Source organism: Ranitomeya variabilis, chromosome 2 (assembly GCF_051348905.1).
Source record: "Ranitomeya variabilis isolate aRanVar5 chromosome 2, aRanVar5.hap1, whole genome shotgun sequence".
Lineage (NCBI taxonomy): Eukaryota > Metazoa > Chordata > Amphibia > Anura > Dendrobatidae > Ranitomeya > Ranitomeya variabilis.
Window position 1 is genome coordinate 1,090,350,815 of NC_135233.1, and position 26,133 is coordinate 1,090,376,947.

General features: G+C 42.9%; 1 protein-coding gene across 2 annotated transcripts in view; it reads right to left on the reverse strand.

The window, feature by feature from the left end:
* Positions 1–270: 270 nt before the first annotated feature.
* The window catches only part of FZD3 (frizzled class receptor 3), an 89,252-nt gene continuing 63,389 nt past the window's right edge, over positions 271–26,133 (reverse strand). Inside the window, exons 5-7 of one of the 2 annotated variants that reach the window (XM_077291738.1) lie at positions 4,366–4,514; positions 3,763–3,996; positions 271–2,629 (exon numbers count right to left, since the gene is read on the reverse strand). In XM_077291738.1, coding sequence (XP_077147853.1) covers positions 2,416–2,629; positions 3,763–3,996; positions 4,366–4,514 — 597 coding nt within the window. In that variant the 3' untranslated portion in view covers positions 271–2,415. Of the gene's footprint in view, positions 2,630–3,762; positions 4,000–4,365; positions 4,515–26,133 lie in introns of both variants that reach the window. The other variant, XM_077291737.1, reaches the window with a different exon arrangement.

Genomic DNA, 26,133 nt, shown 5'->3' on the forward strand with positions numbered 1-26,133 from the left:
CTTTGTTATAGCGCTAATTGTACTTATACATGGATTCTACAGCAATCCCAGCACTATCCTGATGAAGACCTGCCCTCAGGGCCAAAACGTTAATGTACTTTATGCTTTTTGGGTTGCACGAATTAAAATTTTCACTATTTCTAGTGCATACCATTGAGTGCCGCGTCATTATACATCCATGTGAAATTATACGTCATATGACTTGCCCACATTTTTTTTTTTTTACCATTTTTAATATTTTTAAGTAATAAAAAAAATAAGATCGAAAACTTTCACATATTTCACAGAAACTTTATTACCAAAAAAACAAAAAATTCAACCTCTTTCTAAACTGAAATGTACATCTACAGACAAGAGGAAACAACTTTTTACACTCATTGGTTAAAGTGCTAACACAAAAAAAAAATAAAATAAAAGGTCTGTAACAGATCAGAAGTTGACACCTTGTAAACAGGTAGGTACAATATAAATCTACACAAACGAGTGCAAATAATAGTACAGCAATCTAGGGGACCATCATACAATGGGTGTGGGGTACAAACGTCTCTCCCATGATGCTCAGCAGGAAGATGCAATGTAGAGACTGGATCATATCAGTCCTTAAATAATGGAGTGCACCAGTTTTGGAGAGACCCCCAAATTTCATTTTCATGATTTAGCAAATTGGACCAGAAAAGCTCTTCTCTTACTCACTGCCATATTTGGGAGGGAAAATGATAGATTTTAATTTTCTTACCTAAATTAATGTCCTGTTTTAACAAATCAGAAGATTGCACCATCTTCTAACTTGTTGCTGGGCTTAGTATTGCTAAGGAACCGTCTTCTACAACCTCACCTTTGTGGTACAGATTGTCTCTTCCTCACCCGCCTAGTTTTAAGCCTTTATCTCATTATTAAAAAATTAAAAGATGAACTTACCACTAATTTCCCCAAAAAGGGTAGTTATGGTGTTCACCAAAATCATTTGTGATGCTCTATTGGAAAATTGACAACCCATTGAGATGTTTTGGCTGGAGAAGTCACAGAGCTGCCAAAATTGCGCGAAAAAGTTAATTCTTTACCAGATGACTGTAAACTTTCCATAGTCGTAAATGACAGCATTTGACCTTCAAGATAATTCTTTAAAACAGAAAAAAAAAATCTCCCTATGATCTGGAAGAGGTTAAATACTGCAGTAAACCCACATTCATCAGAAGTTAAAAAAAACAACAACTGGGATTTAATAAAGCCAAACCCAAATTTTTGTAAAAAAAATAAAATTGAAAAATTACAAATTCTTTTCACATATCTACAAGATAATTTTCAGAAGTTTGTACCAGAATTTTCTAAACATACCCACACTGATCACATTGACTTCTAGAATCCAGTGCTTAAGTTATGTCCAAGACGTTGTTATGGCTTCTGTTGGTAAAGGTTTCAGGGACTCAAAACATTTTTTTTTTTTTTAAACAATTCAAGAGTCCAGTTCCCAATTTACTGCCGATTGTCCTTTGGACATGAAGGCCAATAATGATGAAATTGAATGATGATGATGATGGAACTGGAGAACTGGACGGGTCACTTAGTGTTGCCTCATCCTTGACTTAATTATTCCTAAAAACTTGACTTCAACACCAAGTAATACCAAAACTCTACTTGACACAAGTTGAAACGACTGCCCGTAACCCTTCTATAATGAACTAGTGCCTATGTCACATGTTTTTGGGATCTCACTTGAAAGGGTATAAACTGCAAGGCTCGAATTGTGCAGCACTTGCCACAAGCTATTCTGGTCCCACCTGAAGATCTCATGGCCAGAGTCACCACCAAAGCTTGGCCATAAAGAACACCTATATGACATTTATAGCTGTAAGGACTCAAAATCTGCCCAGACTCCTCAGGGAATCACTGTGTAGAGAATGATAACTCATGTGATGTGACATGTGCCATGGTGGAACTCAATCAGCAGTAGAGACTCTAAACTTTTCGGAAGGTTCTACACTTTCTTAGATTTAATTTTCTTGGAAAACAATTATGAAGAACATTGATTTAAAAGATCAAATAAATAATTTAAGAGTCCAGGTATGAAGGTGGAGAAACAATAATAATTCATCCATTGGTTGGTTATTTGGAGAGACACAAAATGAACCAACGTGGAGGACTGTTCTCTTGTTGGAGAACTCTTCTTTGTGAGAACATCTCCGAAATCAAAAGCACCAGGAGATGATTTTTATCATCGTTCATAGCATATATGGAACCTTGCGTGGACATTAAAGTAGATTTTGCTACAATAGGTCCTCCAGTTTATGGTCCTGTCAGCTGAAATAGTCTTCGTTCCACCTATCTCAGAAGGTTTCACATCTGCTTTTCTGTTCGATCAACACATGTAGGTAAGGAAACATGGTGGATTTCAACGAGCAATTGTCACCAAGTCGTTCAAGCACTGGCTCCATCCTCCTCAATGACAAGGTTCATGCTGGTACCATGTGTGATGTGAGAGAGGGGGTTGTTTAAGTCTCTAATACTACCCTGTCTGGACTGTTCATTGAGTCTGTGGGTGCTACTGTGTAGAGAGTGATGATCTGTGAGACGTGACATGCTGCCGTGTGGGAGCCGTTCCTCGATTCCACGGTAGCTACATGGCGTGTACCTAGGAGAAGGACAATACATGGGTCAATTATACTTTCTTTGTGCTCAGGCAGTAAGTGCAAGTCTTGGAATCAACATTTTAATGAGTGAGATGGAATAGGATGACTACTCTAGACTGAGTCTCCAAAAAAAAAGACAGCTTAAGAAGGAATTTCATGGAAATTGTAGTTTGAGGATTTGGAGCCATTGTATGAAAAAGAAATTAGCTCTGACTCATGTAAAAATATATTGGGAAACGAAACAAAACAACACAATATAGAGAGTTACACCAAAAAAAATTTCTCAAAGCAAGGCCCAAACACCACCATTCGCAGTAAAGTCTACCTCACCCTACTGTTGGACCAGGCAACCATATATTGTCTATGGGAGTCTCGCGACACTCACAGGAGAAGTTAAGGGTTTGACTTAGTATGGATGCTCTGCAGACAAAGCAGAGGGAGAAGCCTTCTGATACAGAGGTTCACCTCTAGACAGAGATTTGTCTACTCCTAAAGCGTCACATAGACATTAGACCAATGTTGGGTTCGACTGACAGTCTAATTTGTATGGGTTTGCCGCCCAACTGATGGTCGGGGAAGAAGTCGCTTGGGCATGGCTGATTTGGAACGCTTCGATCCTTCGGAGATAAGTCGCCAGCAGAGATGTCTGTTGGCAGCTTTCTCATAGTAAACACAGGATCGCTCCTATGTATGGTAAAGAAGCTGGTGACTGAATGATCTACTGAGCCATCTAATGAGTATGGGGGTCTATAGAACTTTAATGACCAGTGACCACCATACACAATAGATAGTGGTAGCTTAGCTGATAGTTGTCTCTCCAGACTTCCCCATACAAAGGAACACTCAGCCCAGCGTTCCCGTGTTTTCTAAGATATTTGGTGCAGACTCTTTGGACAATGGCTTATCTCAAGGGAGAACAAAATGATCGGCCGCTGGAAATTAACAGGCTGGATCATTCTCTACCCCGACATCTGTTCACTACGAGATTCTCTTTAATGTCAATGAGTGGTGTAGTTTTTCTAGGCATTTTGATTGGGTGGGCTCTATCAGACTTATAGCGCCCTATAGCATCCCTTAAGGCCATCTCTATGGCTGCCTGGCTACAACATTCAAGGCTTTAATTTATCTCCCTCACCTTCCATCTCTGGAGCGGTGCAGACTTCCATGGTAACTGCTCATTTTGCTGTGTACACTCCCGGCTTTGCTTCGTTGGTCATCCAATATAGCCAGCTGAGTGGAAGAGGCATGGGTGGATGTGCCCTGAGTAGATGTTCCTCTTGATTTCCGAATGATAGGAGTATTGGGGTCCCGTAAAAGAGACTGAGCAAAATCCGGCTCCTGGAGAACTTGCCGACTTTCATGGACACCTCTGCTAAGAGAATGCATAGAGAAAAAAAATGTTAGAATACCATTTATTGTGGCCTCTTTTGGCAAGAAAAAGCTTGACTGTCCAAGTCCAAACTATGGTTCGGGCGATGGTTTAGCCAGCAGTCATCTTTTCCAAACACTTCTATGTTCTTTTCAAGAGAGCTTTCACAAGACATATCTGGCGGTGGCTTATCTCCGGGAGGCAATACAGTCAGCTGTCTGAAAATGGAAATGCTAGATCGATATTTCCACCAAGACAATAAATTGTCCATAGCTGCCATACAAATCAGTCTGTTGGACGAACCCATCGATATTGGTGGATTCGTGCAAAATTAGTCTAATGTGAATGGGGGGAAGCATTGATACTCACTCTTTTTTCCTTCGCCCATGGAAGAAGCTTGCCCATTCAAAGCAAGTCTTTTTGCTTCCCACCCAAAAGACAGATGGTATGCCCACCACAAGTGCCATCAGATACTTCATCAGGAAGAGAATAAGGTCTGGGCGGCTCGTCTTGGTTACCTGCAAAAGGAAAATAGACAATATATTCAGCACTAAGTCTGCTATCGACTAAGGGTATGTGCCCATGTTGCGGATTCTGCTGCGGATTTTCTCGCGGTTTCTTCTGCGGATTCCTCTGCGGGTTTTCAACTGCACTTTCCTATTGGTGCTGGTTGAAAACTGCTGCGGAATCCGCAGAAAGAATTGACATGCTGCGGAAAATAATCCGCTGCGTTTCCGCATGTGCACAGCGTTTTTTTTCCCCATAGGTTTACATGGTACTGTAAACTTTGGGAAAACTGCTGCGGGTCCGCAGCGTCAAATCCGCTGCGGATCCGCAGCAAAATCCGCAGCGTGTGCACATACCCTAACAAGTCATCATGATAAAACCAAGGAAAGACTGAGCGCCACTGGTATGGTTCTTGCTCTAGCTCCCATAGACTTCAATGCAGAAGTATCTGCAAGTTGGCACTACCCTCCCCCACCTTCTTCTGATTGTGGCCCTACATTATTCACAGCCTTGCAAATCTTGAGCTGTTGACCTTGATCAAAAAACCACCGAATGCACAAGACCGAATTGGGGGAAATGGACAGACGGAATAGTACATGTGCTGGACTTCTGATCACGAGGGAAAGCGAAACATCAAAGGAAGAGGGTGCCATTATTAGGCTCACAGTCTGGGACACTCAAAAGTCTTATATAAGGGTTGCTGGCTACGAAGGTGCAATAGACAGGTTGTTAAAGTCTATGGCATGAAACGAGAGGACACCCGTATTTATATGGAACCATCATCAAATTTCCCTTTTATAACCAGTAAACTCGGATTATCTCTCAGATTAAGTAAAACTATATTTTTGTCATAAATCCATCACTTGCTACTGAGTGACTAGAGATTGGCGGACCCCTGGATCTTTGTGTCCGGCGGGTTTGGGTACCAGAACAGTACCCGATCAGAACCCAAACCAGGACCCCATTCACTTGAATGGGAGGGCCGAACAGCCAGTGTTTGTTACGCTGTCATGTGCATGACAGCACGGCAAACACTGCCTCTGATGGTTGGTAACATCATTACCGCAGGTCAGACAACCGCGGTTCCCACACTGTCATTTAACAGCCCGCAGATGCAATCAGATGTAAAAAGTTTACGTCCAGTCACTTGTGTCGGCTGATGGGACTACTACTTCAATCAGCCTACGCCTGCTACCGCTAATAACAGCGACAGAGCGGCTGATGGGAGTATTCATCAGCCGGCGCCTCCGCTCTAAATAAATAATTTTAAAAAAATGGCATGGGTTCCCTTGTATTTTTGATAACCAGACAGGCAAAACTGAAAGCTGCGGACTGCAACCCTCAACAAGGCTGGTTATCAAGAATAGAGGGGTCCCCATGCTGTTTTTTAATTAAATAATTAGGGGGGAAAAAATGGCGTGGGGTCCCGCCATTTTTGACAACCAGCCAAGCTAAAGCAGACAGCTGGGGGTTGGTATTCTTAGGCTGGTACGGGGCCATGGATATTGACCACCCCCTAAAAATAGTAGCCCGCAGCCACCCAGAAAAGGCACATCTATTACAGTCATATGAAAAAGTTTGGGCATCCCTATTAATCTTAAGCTTAATGTTTTATAAAAATTGTTTATTTTGCAACAGCTATTTCAGTTTCATATATCTAATAACTGTTGGACACAGTAATGTTTCTGCCTTGAAATGAGGTTTATTGTACTAACAGAAAATGTGCAATCTGCATTCAAACAAAATTTGACAGGTGCATAAGTATGGGCACCCTTATCATTTTCTTGTTTTAAATACTCCTACCTACTTTTTACTGACTTACTAAAGCACTTTTTTTGGTTTTGCATCCTCATTGAGTTTTGAACTTCATAGCCAGGTGTATGCAATCATGAGAAAAGCTACTTAAAGTGGCCACTTGCAAGTTGTTCTCCTGTTTGAATCTCCTCTGAAGAATGGCATCATGGGCTCCTCAAAACAACTGTCAAATGATCTGAAAACAAAGATTATTCAACATAGTTGTTCAGGGGAAGGATACAAAAAGCTGTCTCAGAGATTTAACCTGTCAATTTCCACTGTGAGGAACATAGTAAGGAAATGGAAGAACACAGGTACAGTTCTTGTTAAGGCCAGAAGTGGCAGGTCAAGAAAAACATCAGAAAGGCAGAGAAGAAGAATGGTGAGATCAGTCAAGGACAATCCTCAGACCATCTCCAGAGAGCTGCATCATCAACTTGCTGCAGATGGTGTCACTGTGCATCGGTCAACTATACAACACACTGTGTTTTTTTTGCCGCCATGCATAACGCCTTTTTGTATTACCAAACAACTCAATCTTGGTTTCATGAGTCCACAGGACCTTCTTCCAAAAAGAAATTGGCTTCTCCAAATGTGCTTTTGCATACCTCAGCCGACTCTGTTTGTGGCGTGCTTGCAGAAACGGCTTCTTTCGCATCACTCTCCCATACAGCTTCTCCTTGTGCAAAGTGCGTTGTATAGTTGACCGATGCACAGTGACACCATCTGCAGCAAGTTGATGCTGCAGATCTCTGGAGGTGACCTGAGGATTGTCCTTGACAGATCTCACCATTCTTCTTCTCTGCCTTTGATGTTTTTCTTGGCCTGCCACTTCTGGCCTTAACAAGAACTTTACCTGTGTTCTTCCATTTCCTTACTATATTCCTCACAGTGGAAATTGACAGGTTAAACCTCTGAGACAGCTTTTTGTATCCTTCCCTTGAACAACTATGTTGAATAATCTTTGTTTTCAGATCATTTGACAGTTGTTTTGTGGAGCCCATGATGCCACTCTTCGGAGGAGATTCAAACAGGAGAACAACTTGCAAGTGGCCACTTTAAGTAGCTTTTCTCATGATTGCATACACCTAGCTATGAAGTTAAAAGCTCAATGAGGTTACAAAACCCAAAAAAGTACTTTAGTAAGTCAGTAAAAAGTAGGTAGGAGTATTTAAAACAAGAAAATGATAAGGGTGCCCATACTTATGCACCTGTCAAATTTTGTTTGAATGCAGATTACACATTTTCTGTTAGTACAATAAACCTCATTTCAAGGCAGAAACATTACTGTGTCCAACAGTTATTAGATATATTAAACTGAAATAGCTGTTGCAAAAAAATAGAATTATTCTTACCGTTAATTCGGTTTCTAGGAACCTTCCACGACGGCATATGGAGGTTGTCTCTTTGCCCTGATGGGGAACAGGAAACACAAGAGAGGTTAAAAGCACCTCCCACCTCCCATTCACCAGTGACTTATAACTGAAACCATAGCACCGGTTACCTTCTGAGTCCCAGAATTAATCCAGGAAATATAGAGGGTGGGAAATTAGTGCCGTCGTGGAAGGTTCCTAGAAACCGAATTAACGGTAAGAATAATTCTATTTTCTCTAGTCACCTTCCACGACGGCATATGGAGGAATACCAACTAATTGGCACTAGGGAGGGACAACGGCCTGAAGAACTTTGCGGCCGAAGACTAAATCTCTGTTGGATAATACATCCAACCTATAATGTTTGGAGAAGGTATGGAGAGACGACCACGTAGCTGCCCTGCAGATCTGCTCTGAAGTCGCACCTGCTCTCTCTGCCCAGGAGACCGACGTAGATCTAGTTGAATGGGCTTGATTCCTACTGGAGGTAGTTTATTTTGAGCCAGGTAAGCTTCTGTTATGGCTTTTTTAATCCAAGAAGCGATGGTACTCTTGGCTACTTTCTTCCCCTTATTTTGTCCTGAAGAGTGGACAAAAAGGTTGTGATCGACTCTAAGAGCACTGGTTTGATCTAAATAATGTAGCAGGATACGTCTAACATCAAGAGTATTACATTTTCTTTCCTCAGAGTTTGCAGGATTACTACAAAAAGTTGGTAACACTATCTCTTGAGAACGATGAAATTCAGAGACCACTTTTGGGAGGAAAGAAGGATCAAGACGGAGAACTATTGAGTCCTCTCTAACCAGTAGATAAGGTTCTCTTATTGATAAGGCCTGTAATTCACCCACTCTTCTAGCTGAAGTTATAGCTATCAAGAAAATAGTCTTGTAGGCGAGATTCTGTGGGGAACAGGTAGACAAAGGTTCGAACGGTGGACCTGTAAGGCCTTGAAGCACAATATTAAGGTCCCATGGAGGAACTATAACTTGTTTCCTAGGGTTCATTCTGTTTGCTGAGGTCATGAACCTTTTAATCCAGCGATGTCCTGCTAGATCTTGGTCAAAGATGGAACTAAGTGCCGAGACCTGGACCTTCAGAGTACTGGGTCTCAGACCAATTTCTAGGCCTCTTTGTAAAAAGTCCAATATCTTAGATATATCTGGCTTAAGAGGGTCTGGAGGGTTAGGCAGACAAAAAGATGAAAATTTTTTCCAGATTTTATTATAAATAGCATTTGTTACCGGTTTTCTGGATTTTTGAAGAGTAGCTATAACCGGGTTAGATAGCCCTTTTGCTCTCAGCACATTGGCTTCAGAAACCACGCCGCTAAATTCCACCTCTGAGGATCCGAGTGAAGCACTGGGCCCTGGGAAAGGAGATTGGCCTTCGATGGTAACATTAACGGTCCGTCCACCTGAAGTTGAATAATCATGTTGAACCAACTTCTCTTGGGCCAAAATGGAGCGACCAAAATAGTTGGAGTCTTTTCTATCCGAATCTTCCGTAGCACTTTTGCCAGGATCGGGATGGGTGGAAAAGCATATGCCAGATGAAATTGCCAATCTTGAACCAAGGCATCTATTGCTCTGGGATTTCCTCTTGTATCCAGGGAAAAAAATATTTCTACTTTCGCGTTCTGGTGAGAAGCAAAGAGGTCGACCTCCGGGAGACCCCATCTGTTTACCAGTAAGTTGAAAGTTTGCCGATCCAGACTCCATTCGCCTGGGTGAATATCCTGTCGGCTCAAATAATCTGCCTGAAAATTGGCAGTACCTTTTAGGTGAGTTGCCGTCAGAGACAGTAGGTGTTTCTCGGCCCAGGCAAAGATTCGTGCAGAGATATTTTTCAGACTGGTGAATCTTGTACTGCCCTGATGCCTGATGTGAGCCACCGTGGTCATGTTGTCCGAGTATATCTGGACATGTTGTCCAGAGAGTTGATGATTTGTTGTAAGGAGAGCTTCTTCCACAGCCTTGAGTTCTCGGAAGTTTGACGATCTCTCTCTGGTTGACGGGTCCCAAAGACCCTGATAAGGAACATGATTTATCATGGCTCCCCAGCCGCTCTTGCTGGCATCTGTCTTGATCGTGGTTAACGGGAATTGAATCCAACTCACACCCCTGCGAAGATTTTCAGACTTCATCCACCACGTTAGTGATGCTTTTACTCGACCTGGAGTGTGAAACCTCTTGTTTAAAGAGCCAGGACGACCATCCCAATTGCTTAGCAAATGAGTTTGGAGAATTCTTGAGTGGGCTTGAGCCCAAGCCACCGACTGTATACATGCTGTCATGGAGCCTAAAAGTGACATTCCTTCCCGGAGCGTGGGAGATCTCGTCTCCTTGTATTTCTTGACCTTTACTACCAATGGTAGTCTGTGGTCTTCTGGAAGGAAGGACATTTGTTTTTCCGAGTCCAGAATTACTCCTAAAAACCTTCTGGTTCTTGAGGGTTGAAGCTGGGATTTCTTTATGTTCGGTATCCAACCCAGAGACTTCAATATCTCTAATGTGGTTGATACATGAGATACCAGGGTCACTTTGGTGGGAGCTACTATCAGCAGATCGTCCAGATAAGGCACTATACAAACCCCTTGTCTCCGAATGAATGACACGGCTTCCGCCATCACTTTGGAGAACACTCTCGGAGCTGATGAGATGCCGAAGGGGAGGACTCTGAACTGATAGTGCTCCACCTGATGATTCCCCTGAATCGCAAACCTGAGATATTTTATATGTCTCGGGTGAATAGGGATATGAAAATACGCATCTTTCAGGTCGATTGTCGCCATAAAGGCGTGCTGATGTATTAAGGGAATGGCTGATTTTACAGACTCCATCTTGAATCTTCGATATTTTACATGTTGATTCAGACCTTTTAGATTTATGATGATACGTACTTCCCCTGATGGTTTTGGTACCATGAATAAGCGGGAGTAATGTCCCTGACCCCATTCTGATTGTGGAACTGGGGAGATCACATTTGATCTTAAAAGGTCTCTGAGACCCAATGTTAGTAGTTTGTGATTCCTCATTGAGGAGGTGGTAATCTTTAGACCCTGAGGGGGGGGAGAAGTTAACTCTATCAATAGGCCCTCCTTGATAACATTGAGGACCCAGTGGGAGCTGGTGATGTTTTGCCACTGATCCACATAATTTGAGAGTCTTCCCCCCACCGGGTCGGAGTCATTGTTTATCTTGCTGAAATGACTGTTGCTGCTGCTGCTGCTGTTGTTGCGGGACGAAAATATTTTTCCCTCTGCCTTTAGCATAGCTCCACCTGCCGGTCTTGCCTTTACCCCTCGGCTGGGAGGGTTGAGACAGTGGGGCACGAAAAAACCGTTTTCTTGGTTGTTTTTGCTCCGGGAGCGCTTTTTTCTTGTCGGTCGCTTTATCCAAAATGTCGTCTAAAGCTGGACCAAACACATAGTCTCCCTTAAAAGGGATGGCACATAACTTGGCCTTAGATGTGACGTCACCACTCCATAATTTAAGCCAGAGGGCTCTTCTGGCAGAGTTAGAGAGCACCAAAGATCTGGCAGCAATTCTAACGGATTCTAGAGAGGCATCCGCCAGAAACCCAGTAGCCTTATGTAAGATAGGGAGGGAATCCAACATCTCACTTCTGGAGGTACCCTGAGAAATGTGCGATTCTAATTTCTCCAGCCAGCAGGAAAGGGTCCTTGCAACACAAGTAGAGGCAATATTAGCCTTGAGAACAGAAGAGGACGACTCCCAGGATTTCTTCAGGAGACTCTCAATCTTCCTATCCATAGGGTCTTTTAACTGCGACGCATCCTCAAAGGGGAGTGCTGTTCTTTTGGCGACTCTGGCCACCTGCACATCCACCTTGGGAATGTCAAGTTTAACAAGGTCGCCTTCTAGAGGAAATCTATGTTTCATCTCGGAAGACATATTAAGGCGCTTCTCAGGGAGATCCCACTCTTGCTCAATCATATTAAGCACATTTGCATGAACAGGGAACCCTGCCTTTTTCTCCGATTTAAGCCCACCAAACATATGATCCTGTATGGATTGTGGTACAGGTTCCTCTTCGAGCCCCATGGTGTTACGAACAGCAGACACCAGGTCCTCAATATAATCCGAGGAGAAGAGGTATTTCCTGACCTCAGCCCTAGGGGATGCTGGATCTTCCCAGCCAGCAGATGAAGAAAAAGAGTGGTCAGAATCCGGATCCGATTCTACGACCTGAATCTTCCTCTTCTTAGCTGGGGAATGTGGTGGCGGAGGTGGGGGTGGAGGAGTGAAGGCTGCTAAGGAAGATTGTACCTCCTGTTTAACGAGAGAGCGTATCTCATCTAGCAGAGAAGGTTGCTCTGCTTTAACTATCCTGTCCGTGCATGGCTGGCAGAGTTTTTTATCCCAGGTAGGAGGGAGCTTTGTAGAACAGACCGGACACTTCTTCCTAATAGTAGCTCTAGGGGCAGACTTTTCTCCCTGAAACAGAGGGGGAGAGAAGAATGAGGAGCTACCCCTAAGATAAAAACTACCTCCCGGATCCAGACCCTGCATACTCACAGTAGCAGGGGCAGTGCTGGGCTCTGCAGGTGCAGGACACAAAGAACCATCCATACTGAAGAGATTATAGTCTTACCTCAGTGGTGGTTCAGCAGGCTTTTATGGAGTACTCTCCTAGCACCTGCCTCCAGCGGTAGAATTTCCCCTCCTCCTCCTCCGGGATCCACGTGTGGGACGCCATTGTGCCGACACCGCCGCCGGTGAAACCCGGAAGAGCCGGCTTCAGGGTGATACGAAAAAACCGGAAGTGACGCGCGCGAGATCGCTGACGTCACTTCCGGAACGCCGACCAAGCAGCATGGAGGGAGGAAGCCGGGAAGCTACAGAGAGGATCCCGGCTGGGGATCCCGGCCTGCTTTACCCTCACGGGGGCGCAGGAAGGCCGGGAAGGGTCCCGAGGTACCTGCGAGCAGGACGACGGGAGCAGCCCACGGAGAGGCACAAGGCGACCCCAGCTGCCCGGCTGAAATACAGGTAAGACCTGTGAAATGACTGTAGTCACCGGCCACTACAGCATATGGAACCTCTCCCTGTCCCATGGGGAACAGGAAAGACACTGGTGAATGGGAGGTGGGAGGTGCTTTTAACCTCTCTTGTGTTTCCTGTTCCCCATCAGGGCAAAGAGACAACCTCCATATGCCGTCGTGGAAGGTGACTAGAGAAAAAACCATTTTTATAAAACATTAAGCTTAAGATTAATAGGGGTGCCCAAACTTTTTCATATGACTGTAGATGTGACAATTCTGGCTCTTTGCCCGCCTCTTCTCACCTGTCCTGTAGCGGTGGCAAGTGGGATTCATATTTGTGGGGTTCATGTCACCTTTGTATCATCTTGTGACATCAAGCCCACAACTTTTTCTCACAGTGCTAGAGGTGATCTCACTGAGGTCTCCGCAGTTCAGCCCGGCTGGGAACGCAGCCTCATTGACTGGCAGTAACCTCGATGATGTCACCGCTGCTCACTGATGCTGCGCTCGAAGCAGCTCATTCATCAGTGGTTCTCAGCCTGGACGGTCGCATTTTGGAAGCTTCCAGTTTGAAAATTATTTATCCCCAGACATGGATTACAGCTTGGGACAGAATGACGGACAGATGAGGGATATGATTGTTTTTTATTTTTCTTTTATTATTACAAGAGACGAGGGATTCAGTGGAATGGGCATTATACTCACCTAACTGTGTTTGTTATTCTTAAATAAAAAAAAGTAAAAGTGTGTTTTGTTTTATTTCTAATAAAAGACTTTATTCTGGCTGTGTGTTTATTTACCATATAACTATAGGATTAGTAATGGATAAGTGTCTCATAGATGCGTCTCCATTACCAAGCCGTGAGCTTGATGTCACCTGACAACACAAAGGTGACATTAACCCCACAAATTTTACCCTACTTGCTACCGCTGCAGGGCAAGTGGGAACAGCTGGGCAAAGCGCCAGAATTGGTGCATCTAATAGATGCTCCTTTTCTGGGCTGCTATTTTTAAGGGTATATGCACACGTCAGGATTTCTTGCAGAAATTTCCTGAAGAAAACCGGAAATTTTTTTTTGCGTTTTTTTCCCATTTTTTGTGTGTTTTTTTTAGCATTTTGCAAGCATAATTAGCTTGCAGAATGCTAAAGTTTTCCAAGCAATCTGTAGCATCGCTTGGAAAACTGACTGAGTGACAGGTTGGTCACACTTAAATAATATGGTATGGGGGCACCACAGAATATACAAAACTGGGATCCAACCTAGATCTTAAAGTATAGACATATCACAAACAAAAAGAAAAGGCCATAAAGAATGGGGATCAACCAGACAGCATGGATTTGTGCAACAAACACAACTTTATTAAGGTGTAACACAGGACATAACCGTTAAAAACATCTAAAAACAATAAGAAACAATGCCTAAAATAAGGCATATGCCTGTATACAAGTAAGAGGGGAAATGGAAGTAACACAGGTGTACAAGTAGTCCTCAGACTCCTATATGGACAGCATATTTAACGGTACATATACCATATATACAAACACATGGAACCTAGTTCCAGGGCTACTTTTTCTGCTTTATATATGAGCATTATTAACTTACGTGCATTTATTGCCAGTTATACTTGTTGGCCTCATTTTAGGCCTTTCTGTGACCTTTTTATAGTTGTTATACTGCATGCACCTCTTATTTGTGTACCTCAATACCCACTATTCTCTTAATATGTGACTTATACAGGTTCCATGTGTTTGTATATATGGTATATGTACCGTTAAATATGCTGTCCATATAGGAGTCTGAGGACAAATCCATGCTGTCTGGTTGATCCCCATTCTTTATGGCCTTTTCTTTTTCTTTTGGTTTGTGATAGGTTGGTCACACTTGTCAAACATACTGTTGTTTGACAAGTGTGACCAACTTTTTACTATAGATGCTGCTTATGCAGCATCAATAGTAAAAAGATATCATGTTAAAAATAATAAAAAAAATAAAAAATGGTTATACTCACCCTCTGCAGACAGCCGATCTCCTCAGCGGCGTCCGTTCCTATTGATGGTGTGTGCAGGACCTTCGATGACGTCGTGGTCATGTGAGCGCTCAGACAGCGACGTCATCGCAGGTCCTTCCCACAGAGCATCTATAGGAACGGAAGAGAGAGCATGCAGCGCTGACAGGCGGGAACACTCCGGGGGCCATCAGAGGGTGAGTATATGACTATTTTTTATTTTAATTCTTTTATTTTTTACCAATTATATGGTGCCCAGTCCGTGGAGGAGAGTATCCTCTCCTCCACCCTGGGTACCAACCGCACATAATCTGCTTACTTCCCGCATGGTGTGCACAGCCCCGTGCGGGAAGTAAGCAGATCAATGCATTCCTAGGTGTGCGGAATCACCGCAATTCCACAAATTTAATTAACATGTTGCTTTTTTTTTTCAGCGATGCCATTTTTTCGCGGAAAAAAATGCAACATTTGCACAAAAAATGCGGAATACCCTGAAAATAATGGGAGCGAAAAAAACGCGAAAAATACTGAACGTGTGCACATGGCTTAAGGCTCGTGGGGCAATATCCATGGCCCCTTACAAGCCTGAGAATACCAGCCCCCAGCTGTCTGCTTTAACTTGGCTTGCTGTCAAAAATGGGGGGACATTACTATTTTGTAATGTCTGTTTTGACATGCCTATAGGGGCATATTTGTACACTTGCAATGAGACTGTGGACACATTTGCAATATATACTATAGTTATATTCTTGTACATAGGGGCAGTATTATAGTAGTTATATTCTTGTACATAGGAGCAGTATTATAGTAGTTATATTCTTGTACATAGGGGGCAGTATTATAGTAGTTATATTCTTGTACATAGGGAGCAGTATTATAGTAGTTATATTCTTGTACATAAGGGGCAGTATTATAGTAGTTATATTCTTGTACATAGGAGCAGTATTATAGTAGTTATATTCTTGTACACAGGAGCAGTATTATAGTAGTTATATTCTTGTACATAGGAGCAGTATTATAGTAGTTACATTCTTGTACATAGGAGCAGTATTATAGTAGTTATTTTCTTGTATATAGGGGGCAGTATTATAGTAGTTACATTCTTGTACATAGGAGCAGTACTATAGTAGTTATATTCTTGTACATAGTGGCAGTATTATAGTAGTTATATTCTTGTACATAGGAGCAGTATTATAGTAGTTATATTCTTGTACACAGGAGCAGTATTATAGTAGTTATATTCTTGTACACAGGAGCAGTATTATAGTAGTTATATTCTTGTACATAGGGGCAGTATTATAGTAGTTACATTCTTGTACATAGGAGCAGTATTATAGTAGTTATATTGTTGTACATAGGAGCAGTATTATAGTAGTTACATTCTTGTACATAGGAGCAGTACTATAGTAGTTATATTCTTGTACATAGTGGCAGTATTATAGTAGTTATATTCTTGTACATAGGAGCAGTATTATAGTAGTTATATTCTTGTACACAGGAGCAGTATTATAGTAGTTATATTCTTGTACATAGGAGCAGTATTATAGTAGTTACATTCTTGTACATAGGAGCAGTATTATAGTAGTTATTTTCTTGTATATAGGGGGCAGTATTATAGTAGTTATATTCTTGTACATAGGGGGCAGTATTATAGTAGTTATATTCTTGTACATAGGAGCAGTATTATAGTAGTTATATTCTTGTACATAGGAGCAGTATTATAGTAGTCATATTATTGTACATAGGAGCAGTATTATAGTAGTTATATTATTGTACACAGGAGCAGTATTATAGTAGTTATATTCTTGTACATAGGAGCAGTATTATAGTAGTTATATTCTTGTACATAGGAGCAGTATTATAGTAGTTATATTCTTGTACATAGGGGCAGTATTATAGTAGTTATATTCTTGTACATAGGAGCAGTATTATAGTAGTTATATTCTTGTACATAGGAGCAGTATTATAGTAGTTATATTCTTGTACATAGGGGCAGTATTATAGTAGTTATATTCTTGTACATAGGGGCAGTATTATAGTAGTTATATTCTTGTACATAGGGGCAGTATTATAGTAGTTATATTCTTGTACATAGGAGCAGTATTATAGTAGTTATATTCTTGTACATAGGAGCAGTATTATAGTAGTTATATTATTGTACACAGGAGCAGTATTATAGTAGTTATATTCTTGTACACAGGGAGCAGTATTATAGTAGTTATATTCTGGTACATAGGGGCAGTATTATAGTAGTTATATTCTTGTACATAGGAGCAGTATTATAGTAGTTATATTCTTGTACATAGGAGCAGTATTATAGTAGTTATATTCTTGTACATAGGAGCAGTATTATAGTAGTTATATTATTGTACACAGGAGCAGTATTATAGTAGTTATATTCTTGTACATAGGAGCAGTATTATAGTAGTTATATTCTTGTACATAGGAGCAGTATTATAGTAGTTATATTATTGTACACAGGAGCAGTATTATAGTAGTTATATTCTTGTACACAGGGAGCAGTATTATAGTAGTTATATTCTGGTACATAGGGGCAGTATTATAGTAGTTATATTCTTGTACATAGGAGCAGTATTATAGTAGTTATATTATTGTACACAGGAGCAGTATTATAGTAGTTATATTCTTGTACATAGGGGCAGTATTATAGTAGTTACATTCTTGTACATAGGAGCAGTATTATAGTAGTTATATTGTTGTACATAGGAGCAGTATTATAGTAGTTACATTCTTGTACATAGGAGCAGTACTATAGTAGTTATATTCTTGTACATAGTGGCAGTATTATAGTAGTTATATTCTTGTACATAGGAGCAGTATTATAGTAGTTATATTCTTGTACACAGGAGCAGTATTATAGTAGTTATATTCTTGTACATAGGAGCAGTATTATAGTAGTTACATTCTTGTACATAGGAGCAGTATTATAGTAGTTATTTTCTTGTATATAGGGGGCAGTATTATAGTAGTTATATTCTTGTACATAGGGGGCAGTATTATAGTAGTTATATTCTTGTACATAGGAGCAGTATTATAGTAGTTATATTCTTGTACATAGGAGCAGTATTATAGTAGTCATATTATTGTACATAGGAGCAGTATTATAGTAGTTATATTATTGTACACAGGAGCAGTATTATAGTAGTTATATTCTTGTACATAGGAGCAGTATTATAGTAGTTATATTCTTGTACATAGGAGCAGTATTATAGTAGTTATATTCTTGTACATAGGGGCAGTATTATAGTAGTTATATTCTTGTACATAGGAGCAGTATTATAGTAGTTATATTCTTGTACATAGGAGCAGTATTATAGTAGTTATATTCTTGTACATAGGGGCAGTATTATAGTAGTTATATTCTTGTACATAGGGGCAGTATTATAGTAGTTATATTCTTGTACATAGGGGCAGTATTATAGTAGTTATATTCTTGTACATAGGAGCAGTATTATAGTAGTTATATTCTTGTACATAGGAGCAGTATTATAGTAGTTATATTATTGTACACAGGAGCAGTATTATAGTAGTTATATTCTTGTACACAGGGAGCAGTATTATAGTAGTTATATTCTGGTACATAGGGGCAGTATTATAGTAGTTATATTCTTGTACATAGGAGCAGTATTATAGTAGTTATATTCTTGTACATAGGAGCAGTATTATAGTAGTTATATTCTTGTACATAGGAGCAGTATTATAGTAGTTATATTATTGTACACAGGAGCAGTATTATAGTAGTTATATTCTTGTACATAGGAGCAGTATTATAGTAGTTATATTCTTGTACATAGGAGCAGTATTATAGTAGTTATATTATTGTACACAGGAGCAGTATTATAGTAGTTATATTCTTGTACACAGGGAGCAGTATTATAGTAGTTATATTCTGGTACATAGGGGCAGTATTATAGTAGTTATATTCTTGTACATAGGAGCAGTATTATAGTAGTTATATTATTGTACACAGGAGCAGTATTATAGTAGTTATATTCTTGTACACAGGGAGCAGTATTATAGTAGTTATATTCTGGTACATAGGGGCAGTATTATAGTAGTTATATTCTTGTACATAGGAGCAGTATTATAGTAGTTATATTCTGGTACATAGGAGCCGTATTATATTAGTTATAGTCTTGTAAATATCGGGCAGTATTATAGTAGTTCTATATTTGGATACATAAGGAGCAGTTTTAGAGGGCATGTTAGTTTTTTTTACGATCACTGCCGCTTTAAATTTCAACTGCGCTGAACGATTTCTGAGACACACAAACAAGACCTCATGTCTGATACTCTGTATCAGGCGGATTATGGGCACCGCCACCCTCTTTACCAAGACAATGTATTGTGCACTTCCTGGCAGAGGAGGATAAGATGGTAAACAGGCATTTGCTAATTAGCCGAGCTGCAGAAATCTTTGCACGCTAAGCCTTTGTACACCAGTAAGAATAGCGCTCGCACTAGTGATGCCAGCAGTGGACTTACAATAACAATGTGCAATATGAGCTGGCTTCCCACTCTCACTGCCAGGATCTGGGACTCGCACATTCAGGATAAACGCACCTCCACCCCGTGTATCAGTTTCTCGTTTTGCATTGTGGCCACCTCTCCATTCTGGACAGCAGGTGACGGGGCTTCTTCTTTGAGATAGATGCAGGTTGCATTGCATACAGTGGGGAAAATAAGTATGTGATACACTGCAGATTTTGCAAGTTTTCCACCTACAGAGAATGCAGAGGTCTGTAAGGCCCCTTTCACACTTCAGTTTTTTGCCATCAGTTGAATTTCGAAAAGCAACGGATCCGGCGAATGATGCCGCCGGATCCGTTTTTTTCTCATAGACTTGTATTAGCGACGGATTGTGACGGATGGCCTCACGTTTCATCTGTTTTTCACCGGATCCGTCAAAAATTGTTCATCCGGCGGCCTGAGAAAACGGACACAGTAACGTTTTTTGTGTCCATCGAAAAAATGGACAAAAGACAGATCCGTCGCTGTCCGTCGTTTGCTAGAATGGAAGCCTAAGGCGCTGGATCCGTCGGGAATCTGTTTTTTTTTTAACTGAGCATGCTCCATTTTATTTTTTAGGATCCAAATAGCGGGATCAGTTAGTCAGATCTGGTGAAAAAATAGAATTATTCTTACCGTTAATTCGGTTTCTAGGAGCCTTCCACGACAGCCACCAGGAGGTTGTCTCCATACCCTAATGGGGGACAGGAAGCACGAGAGGTTAAAAGCCCCTCCCACCTCCCATTAACCAGTGACTTACAACTGAACCCATAGCACCGGTTACCTTTTAGGTTCTCAGAAAAAAATTATCCAAGAACATCGGGAGGGAATTAATGCTGTCGTGGAAGGCTCCTAGAAACCGAATTAACGGTAAGAATAATTCTATTTTCTCTAGTAGCCTTCCACGACAGCCACCAGGAGGAATGCCAACCAATTCTGTATTTAGGGGGGGACTACAGCCTGAAGAACCTTTCGGCCAAAGGCAAGATCCCGGTTGGACCAGAAGTCCAATCTGTAATGCTTAGTAAAAGTGTGCAAGGAAGACCATGTTGCTGCCCTGCAAATCTGCTCTGTTGAAGCACCAGCCCTTTCAGCCCAAGAGACAGACGTAGATCTGGTGGAATTAGCTTTTAGGCCCGCAGGAATAGCAATATTCTGAGTTAGGTATGCTTCGGTAATGGCTTTCTTTATCCAGTTGGCGATGGTACTCTTCGCTACCTTCTTGCCCTTGTTTTTGCCAGAAAGATGAACGAAGAGATTTTTGTCAATCCTGAATGATTTAGTATGTTCCAAATAGTACAACACTATACGTCGTACATCCAAAGTATGAAATCTGTGTTCCTCCGGATTTGAAGGATTGTGACAGAACGATGGGAGGACTATATCCTGTGATCGATGAAATTCTGACACTACTTTCGGGAGAAAGCATGGATCAGGCCGGAACACGATGGAGTCATCTCTTATGGTAAGATAAGGCTCTCTAACTGAAAGGGCTTGTATTTCTCCCACTCGTCTTGCAGTAGAAATTGCAACCAGGAAGGCCGCTTTGCAGGACAGAAGTTGCGAGGAACAAGATGACAATGGCTCAAACGGAGGAGCCGTAAGGCCCTTTAGAACTATGTTTAAGTCCCATGATGGTAAAAAAAATTTGTTTTCTTGGACAATGCCTTGATGCTGCGACCATAAACCTCTTTATCCACCGATGATTTGCAAGGTCTTGATCGAAGACAGAGCTCAAGGCTGACACTTAGACTTTCAAGGTACTTGGCTTCAGCCCTAACTCCAAACCCTTTTGTAAAAAATCTAATATCTGGGAGATATTAGGATGGAAAGGGTCAGGATTATGAGGGTGACACCACGATGAGAATTTATTCCAAATTCTTCCATATATGGCGTTGGTGATAGGTTTTCTAGACTTCTGTAGGGTAGAAATTACCGACTGCGAAAGGCCTTTAGCCCTTAGTACCTTGGCTTCAATAGCCAAGCTGCCAGATTGAACCTTTGTGGTTCCGGATGATAAAAGGGGCCCTGGCGGAGAAGATCTTCTGCTTGAAGAAAAACTGGACCATCCACCTTCAGTTCCTTTATGAGGTGGTACCAGCTTCTTTTCGGCCATGTCGGTGCTACTAAGATAGTTTGGACTTGATCGTCCCGGATCTTCCGGAGGGTCTTTGCCAGTAACGGTATTGGAGGGAATGCGTACGCTAGATGAAACCTCCATGTGTGAGCGAAGGCGTCTACTCCTTGAGACCTGTCTTTGGGGTTCAGGGAGAAGTAGTTCTCGACCTGTGCATTGTGACTTGATGCTAGAAGGTCTATATCGGGAAGTCCCCATCTGTCTGTCAACATTCTGAAAATGTCCGCCTTCAGGCTCCACTCTCCTGGATGTAAGTCGTGACGACTTAGGAGATCTGCATGAATGTTCACTGACCCTCTGAGGTGTATTGCCGATAGTGAGAGGAGATGTTTCTCTGCCCAGCAAAATATTCTGTTTGATATTGCTCTCAGCTGGTTGAACTTTGGACTTCCCTGGTGTTTTAGATGCGCAACAGTCGTCATATTGTCTGAATAAATTTTGACATGTTGACCTATAATGAGACTGCTGGCCGCCAGGAGGGCCCTCTCCACTGCCATCAGTTCTCTGGAGTTGGAGGAACTGGAACTTTCTCTTTGGTTCCAGTGACCCTGGAATGGGATCTGCGACACAACTGCTCCCCAACCTTTCTGACTGGCATCCGTTGTCACCGTGATTAGAGGGTCTTGTACCCAGTCTACTCCTTTTAGCAGGTTTGACTGTGCCGCCCACCAGGTTAACGAGACCTTTACCTTCCCAGGAGTGTACACTCTCCTGTTCAGGGAATTTGGATTCCCGTTCCAGTTCCCTAAGATGTGTGCCTGCAGTACTCTTGAGTGGCTCTGAGCCCACGGGACTGATTGTATACAGGCCGTCATCGACCCCAGGAGAGACATTGCGGTCCGTAGAGTCGGAGAACGTTGTTTTCTGAAGTCTGAGACTTTGGAAATCAGGTTTATTCGGTGTTCCTCTGGTAGGAAAGATTTCTGATTCTCTGAATCCAAGAGGACCCCGAGGAATTTCCTCACCCTTGATGGCGACAGCTGAGACTTTTTTAGATTTGGTATCCAACCCAAATTTTGTAAGATGTTTAGAGTTTTGGAAATTCTCTGATTGAGAATTTCGGCGGAAGGACCAATTATTAGAAGGTCGTCCAAGTATGGCACTATAGCGATGTCTTGGCTCCTGATATGGGCTACTGCTTCCGCCATGACTCTGGAAAACACCCTTGGGGCTGAGGAGATCCCGAAGGGGAGAACATTGTATTGGAAATGTAAGATTTTTTGATTGAATTGGACCGCAAATCTTAAATATTTCCTGTGATGAGGATGCATTGGAATATGGAAATAGGCATCCTTGAGGTCTATTGTTGCCATATATGATTGAGGAGCTATTAGAGGGATGGCTGTTTTTACTGACTCCATCTTGAACTTGCGGTAAGTTATAACTTTGTTGAGAGCTTTCAGATTTATTATAATCCGAGATTGCCCGGAAGGCTTTTTTATTATGAAGATACGGGAATAGTGCCCTTTCCCTTGCTCGTTCACCGGGACCGGGGAGATAGCTCTCGAGGCTAGCAAGTCCAGCCATGAATTCCAGCCATCATCAGTTTCTGAGTCTCCCGAGATGACGGGGAGGTGACTCTTACGATCCTGGGGGGAGGTGCATCGAACTCTATCAGAAGCCCCTGTTGTATAACACTGACCACCCAGGGGCTGTTGGAGATATTCTGCCAACTGTGAGCGAAGTTCGAAAGCCTCCCCCCCACCGGATCGGAGTAATTGCTTTTCTTGTTGAGCTTGCTGGGGAATAAGGATGTTTTTAGGCTTCCCCTTAGCATAACTCCACCTCCCGGTTTTCCCTTTTCCTCTACCCTGGGAGGGCTAGGACTGGGAGGCTCGAAAAAAACGCTTCCTGGGAGGCCTCTGTTCAGGAAGAGTTTTCTTTCTGTCTGTGGCTTTCTCTAAGATGTCATCTAATGAGGGCCCAAACACATAGTCACCTTTAAAGGGAATGGAACAGAGTTTTATTTTGGAAGTGACATCTCCGCTCCACATTTTTAACCAGAGAGCTCTTCTGGCTGAATTTGTCTGGACCAAGGACCTGGCCGCCACTCGGATAGATTCTAGCGAGGCGTCCGCGAGGAAACCAGTCGCTCTGTGCAAAATAGGCAGGGAGTCCAGAACCTCTTCTCTCGGGGTACCCTGAGAGATGTGGTTTTCTAGCTCTTCTATCCAGCGGAAGAGGGAGCGGGCCACACAGGTGGATGCGATGTTGAATCTGAGGGCTGAGGTAGACGTCTCCCAGGATTTTTTGAGAAGACTCTCAATCTTTCTATCTAAGGGGTCCTTCAACTGGGAGGAATCCTCGAACGGCAAAGCTGTTTTTTTAGCCACTCTAGCCACCTGAACATCAATTTTTGGAATGTTCCATTTTATTGCGTCCTCATCAAGAGGAAACCGATGTTTAAAGTCTGGAGGAGTTGTTAGACGCTTCTCAGGCAATTCCCATTCATTATTGATCATGTCTATTATGCTTTTATGGACGGGAAACCCAGGATGTTTTTCAGTAGGTATACCAAAAAGTTCGTCCTGTATAGACTGAGGAACTGATTCCTCTTTTAGCCCCATCGTGTTCCTCACTGCAAATACCAATTCCTCAATGTATTCAGAGGAAAAAAGATATTTTCTAATTTCCGCAGATTTATGGGGTAACACATCCTCCCATTTGATAGAAGAGGACGTATAAGATCCCTCAGACTCTGACTCAGAATACTCCTGGATTTTCCTCTTTTTGGGGAGTGATGGACCAGGTGAGGATGGTGGCGGCGGTGGAGGTGGGGCGAGCGTGGCCAGAGAGGTCTGAACCTCCTGCCTAACCAGGGAGCGGATCTCCTCAATTAATGAAGGGTGTTCCGCCCGGACAATTTTATCTGTACACGGCTGGCACAGCTTTTTCTCCCAATCTAGCGGCATTTTTACATTACAGGTAGCACATTTGCGCTTGGAAATGTTTTTAGGGCCAGACTTCACTGCCTGCAAAGAGAGAGGGAGCAGTGTAAGAAGGTGTATAAGGAACTACCTGTGAATGGGACCCATCTCTGCCACACTTACTAGGGCTTGAGGAGCGCTGGGCTCTGCAGCTGCAGGGCAAGACGAATCCATGCTACAGCAGCTTACCTGAGACGTCTTCGCAGCTTATATAGAAAATAAGCCTGCACCAGCGCGAGGCATTTCGCCGCCCCTCCCCCTCCGAAGTCCCAGGCAGGCGTGCGAGGATGCAGCGTGCCTCGCACGCCGTTCGGTAATCCACAGATCTGGCCTGTATCGCTCCTGTGCAGGAGCGCCGACCCGGAAGTGGAGGATCACCTGACTTCCGGGTCGCCGAACAGCGTGCAGTGAGGGGGAGACGCCGGAGAGCTCAGGGAGGCCTCCGGGATGGGCATACACCGGCCAGCTTTGTCCCCGCAAGAGGACGCAGGAGGACCGGGAACGCGGTCCCAGAATCCGGAGGAGACGGGAGGCACAGCGCAGGAGGAAGCCCCGAGGGACCCGACCATTAGTGCCCGGCCCATAGAAAAAAACACAGGTACACTGCTCAGAGCCACCGCTGCAGCGCACCAGAAACCTCTCCATGCCCCATGGGGGACAGGAAAGACACTGGTTAATGGGAGGTGGGAGGGGCTTTTAACCTCTCGTGCTTCCTGTCCCCCATTAGGGTATGGAGACAACCTCCTGGTGGCTGTCGTGGAAGGCTACTAGAGAAAATACAGATCCTTCGCATCAGTTTTTCACAATCTGCGACGGATTGTGACTGATGGCAAAAAAAACGGTGTGTGAAAGCAGCCTAATTTTTATCATAGGTACACTTCACCCGTGAGAGACAGAATCTTGAAAAATATCCAGAAAGTCACATTGTATAATTTTTACATAAATAATTTGCATTTTATTGCATGAAATAAGTATTTGATACAAGAGAAAAACAGAACTTAATATTTGGTACATAAACCTTTGGTTGCATTTATAGAGGTCAGATGTTTCCTGTAGTTCTTGACCAGGTTTGCACACACTGCAGCAGGGATTTTGGCCCCCTCCTCCATACAGATCTTCTCCAGATCTTTCAGGGTTCGGGGCTGTCACTGGACAACATTGAGTTTCAGCTCTCTGCAAAGGTTTCCTATAGGGTTCAGGTCTGGAGACTGGCTAGGCCACTCTAGGACCTTGAAATGCTTCTTAGTTGCCCTGGCTGTGTGTCTCGAGTCATTGTCATGCTGGAAGACCCAGCCACGACCCATCTTCAATGTTCTTACTGAGGGAAGGAGGTTGTTGGCCACAATCTCGCTATACATACCTCATGCATCCTCCCTTCAATATGGTGCAGTCGTCTTGTCCCCTTTGCAGAAAAGCACCCCCAAAGTATGATGTTTCCCCCACCATGCTGCACGGTTGGGACGGTGTTCTCGGGATTGTACTCATGCTCCTTCTTCCTCCAAACACGGCGAGTGGAGTTGATACCAGAAAGTTCTATTTTGGTCTCATCTGACCACATGACCTTCTCCCATGCCTCCTCTGGATCATCCAGATGGTCACTGGTGAAGTTCATACAGGCCTGGATATGTGCTGGAGTGAGCAGGAGGAGCTTGCGTGCCCTGCAGGATTTTAATCCATGACGGTGTAGTGTCTTCCTAACGGTAATGTTTGAGACTGTGGTCCCAGTTCTCTTCAGGTCATAGATCAGGTCCTCTCGTGTAGTTCTGGGCTGATTTCTGACCTTTCTCATAATCCTCCTTACCCCATGAGGCGAGATCTTACTTGGAGCCCGAGACTAAGGAAGATTGACAGTCA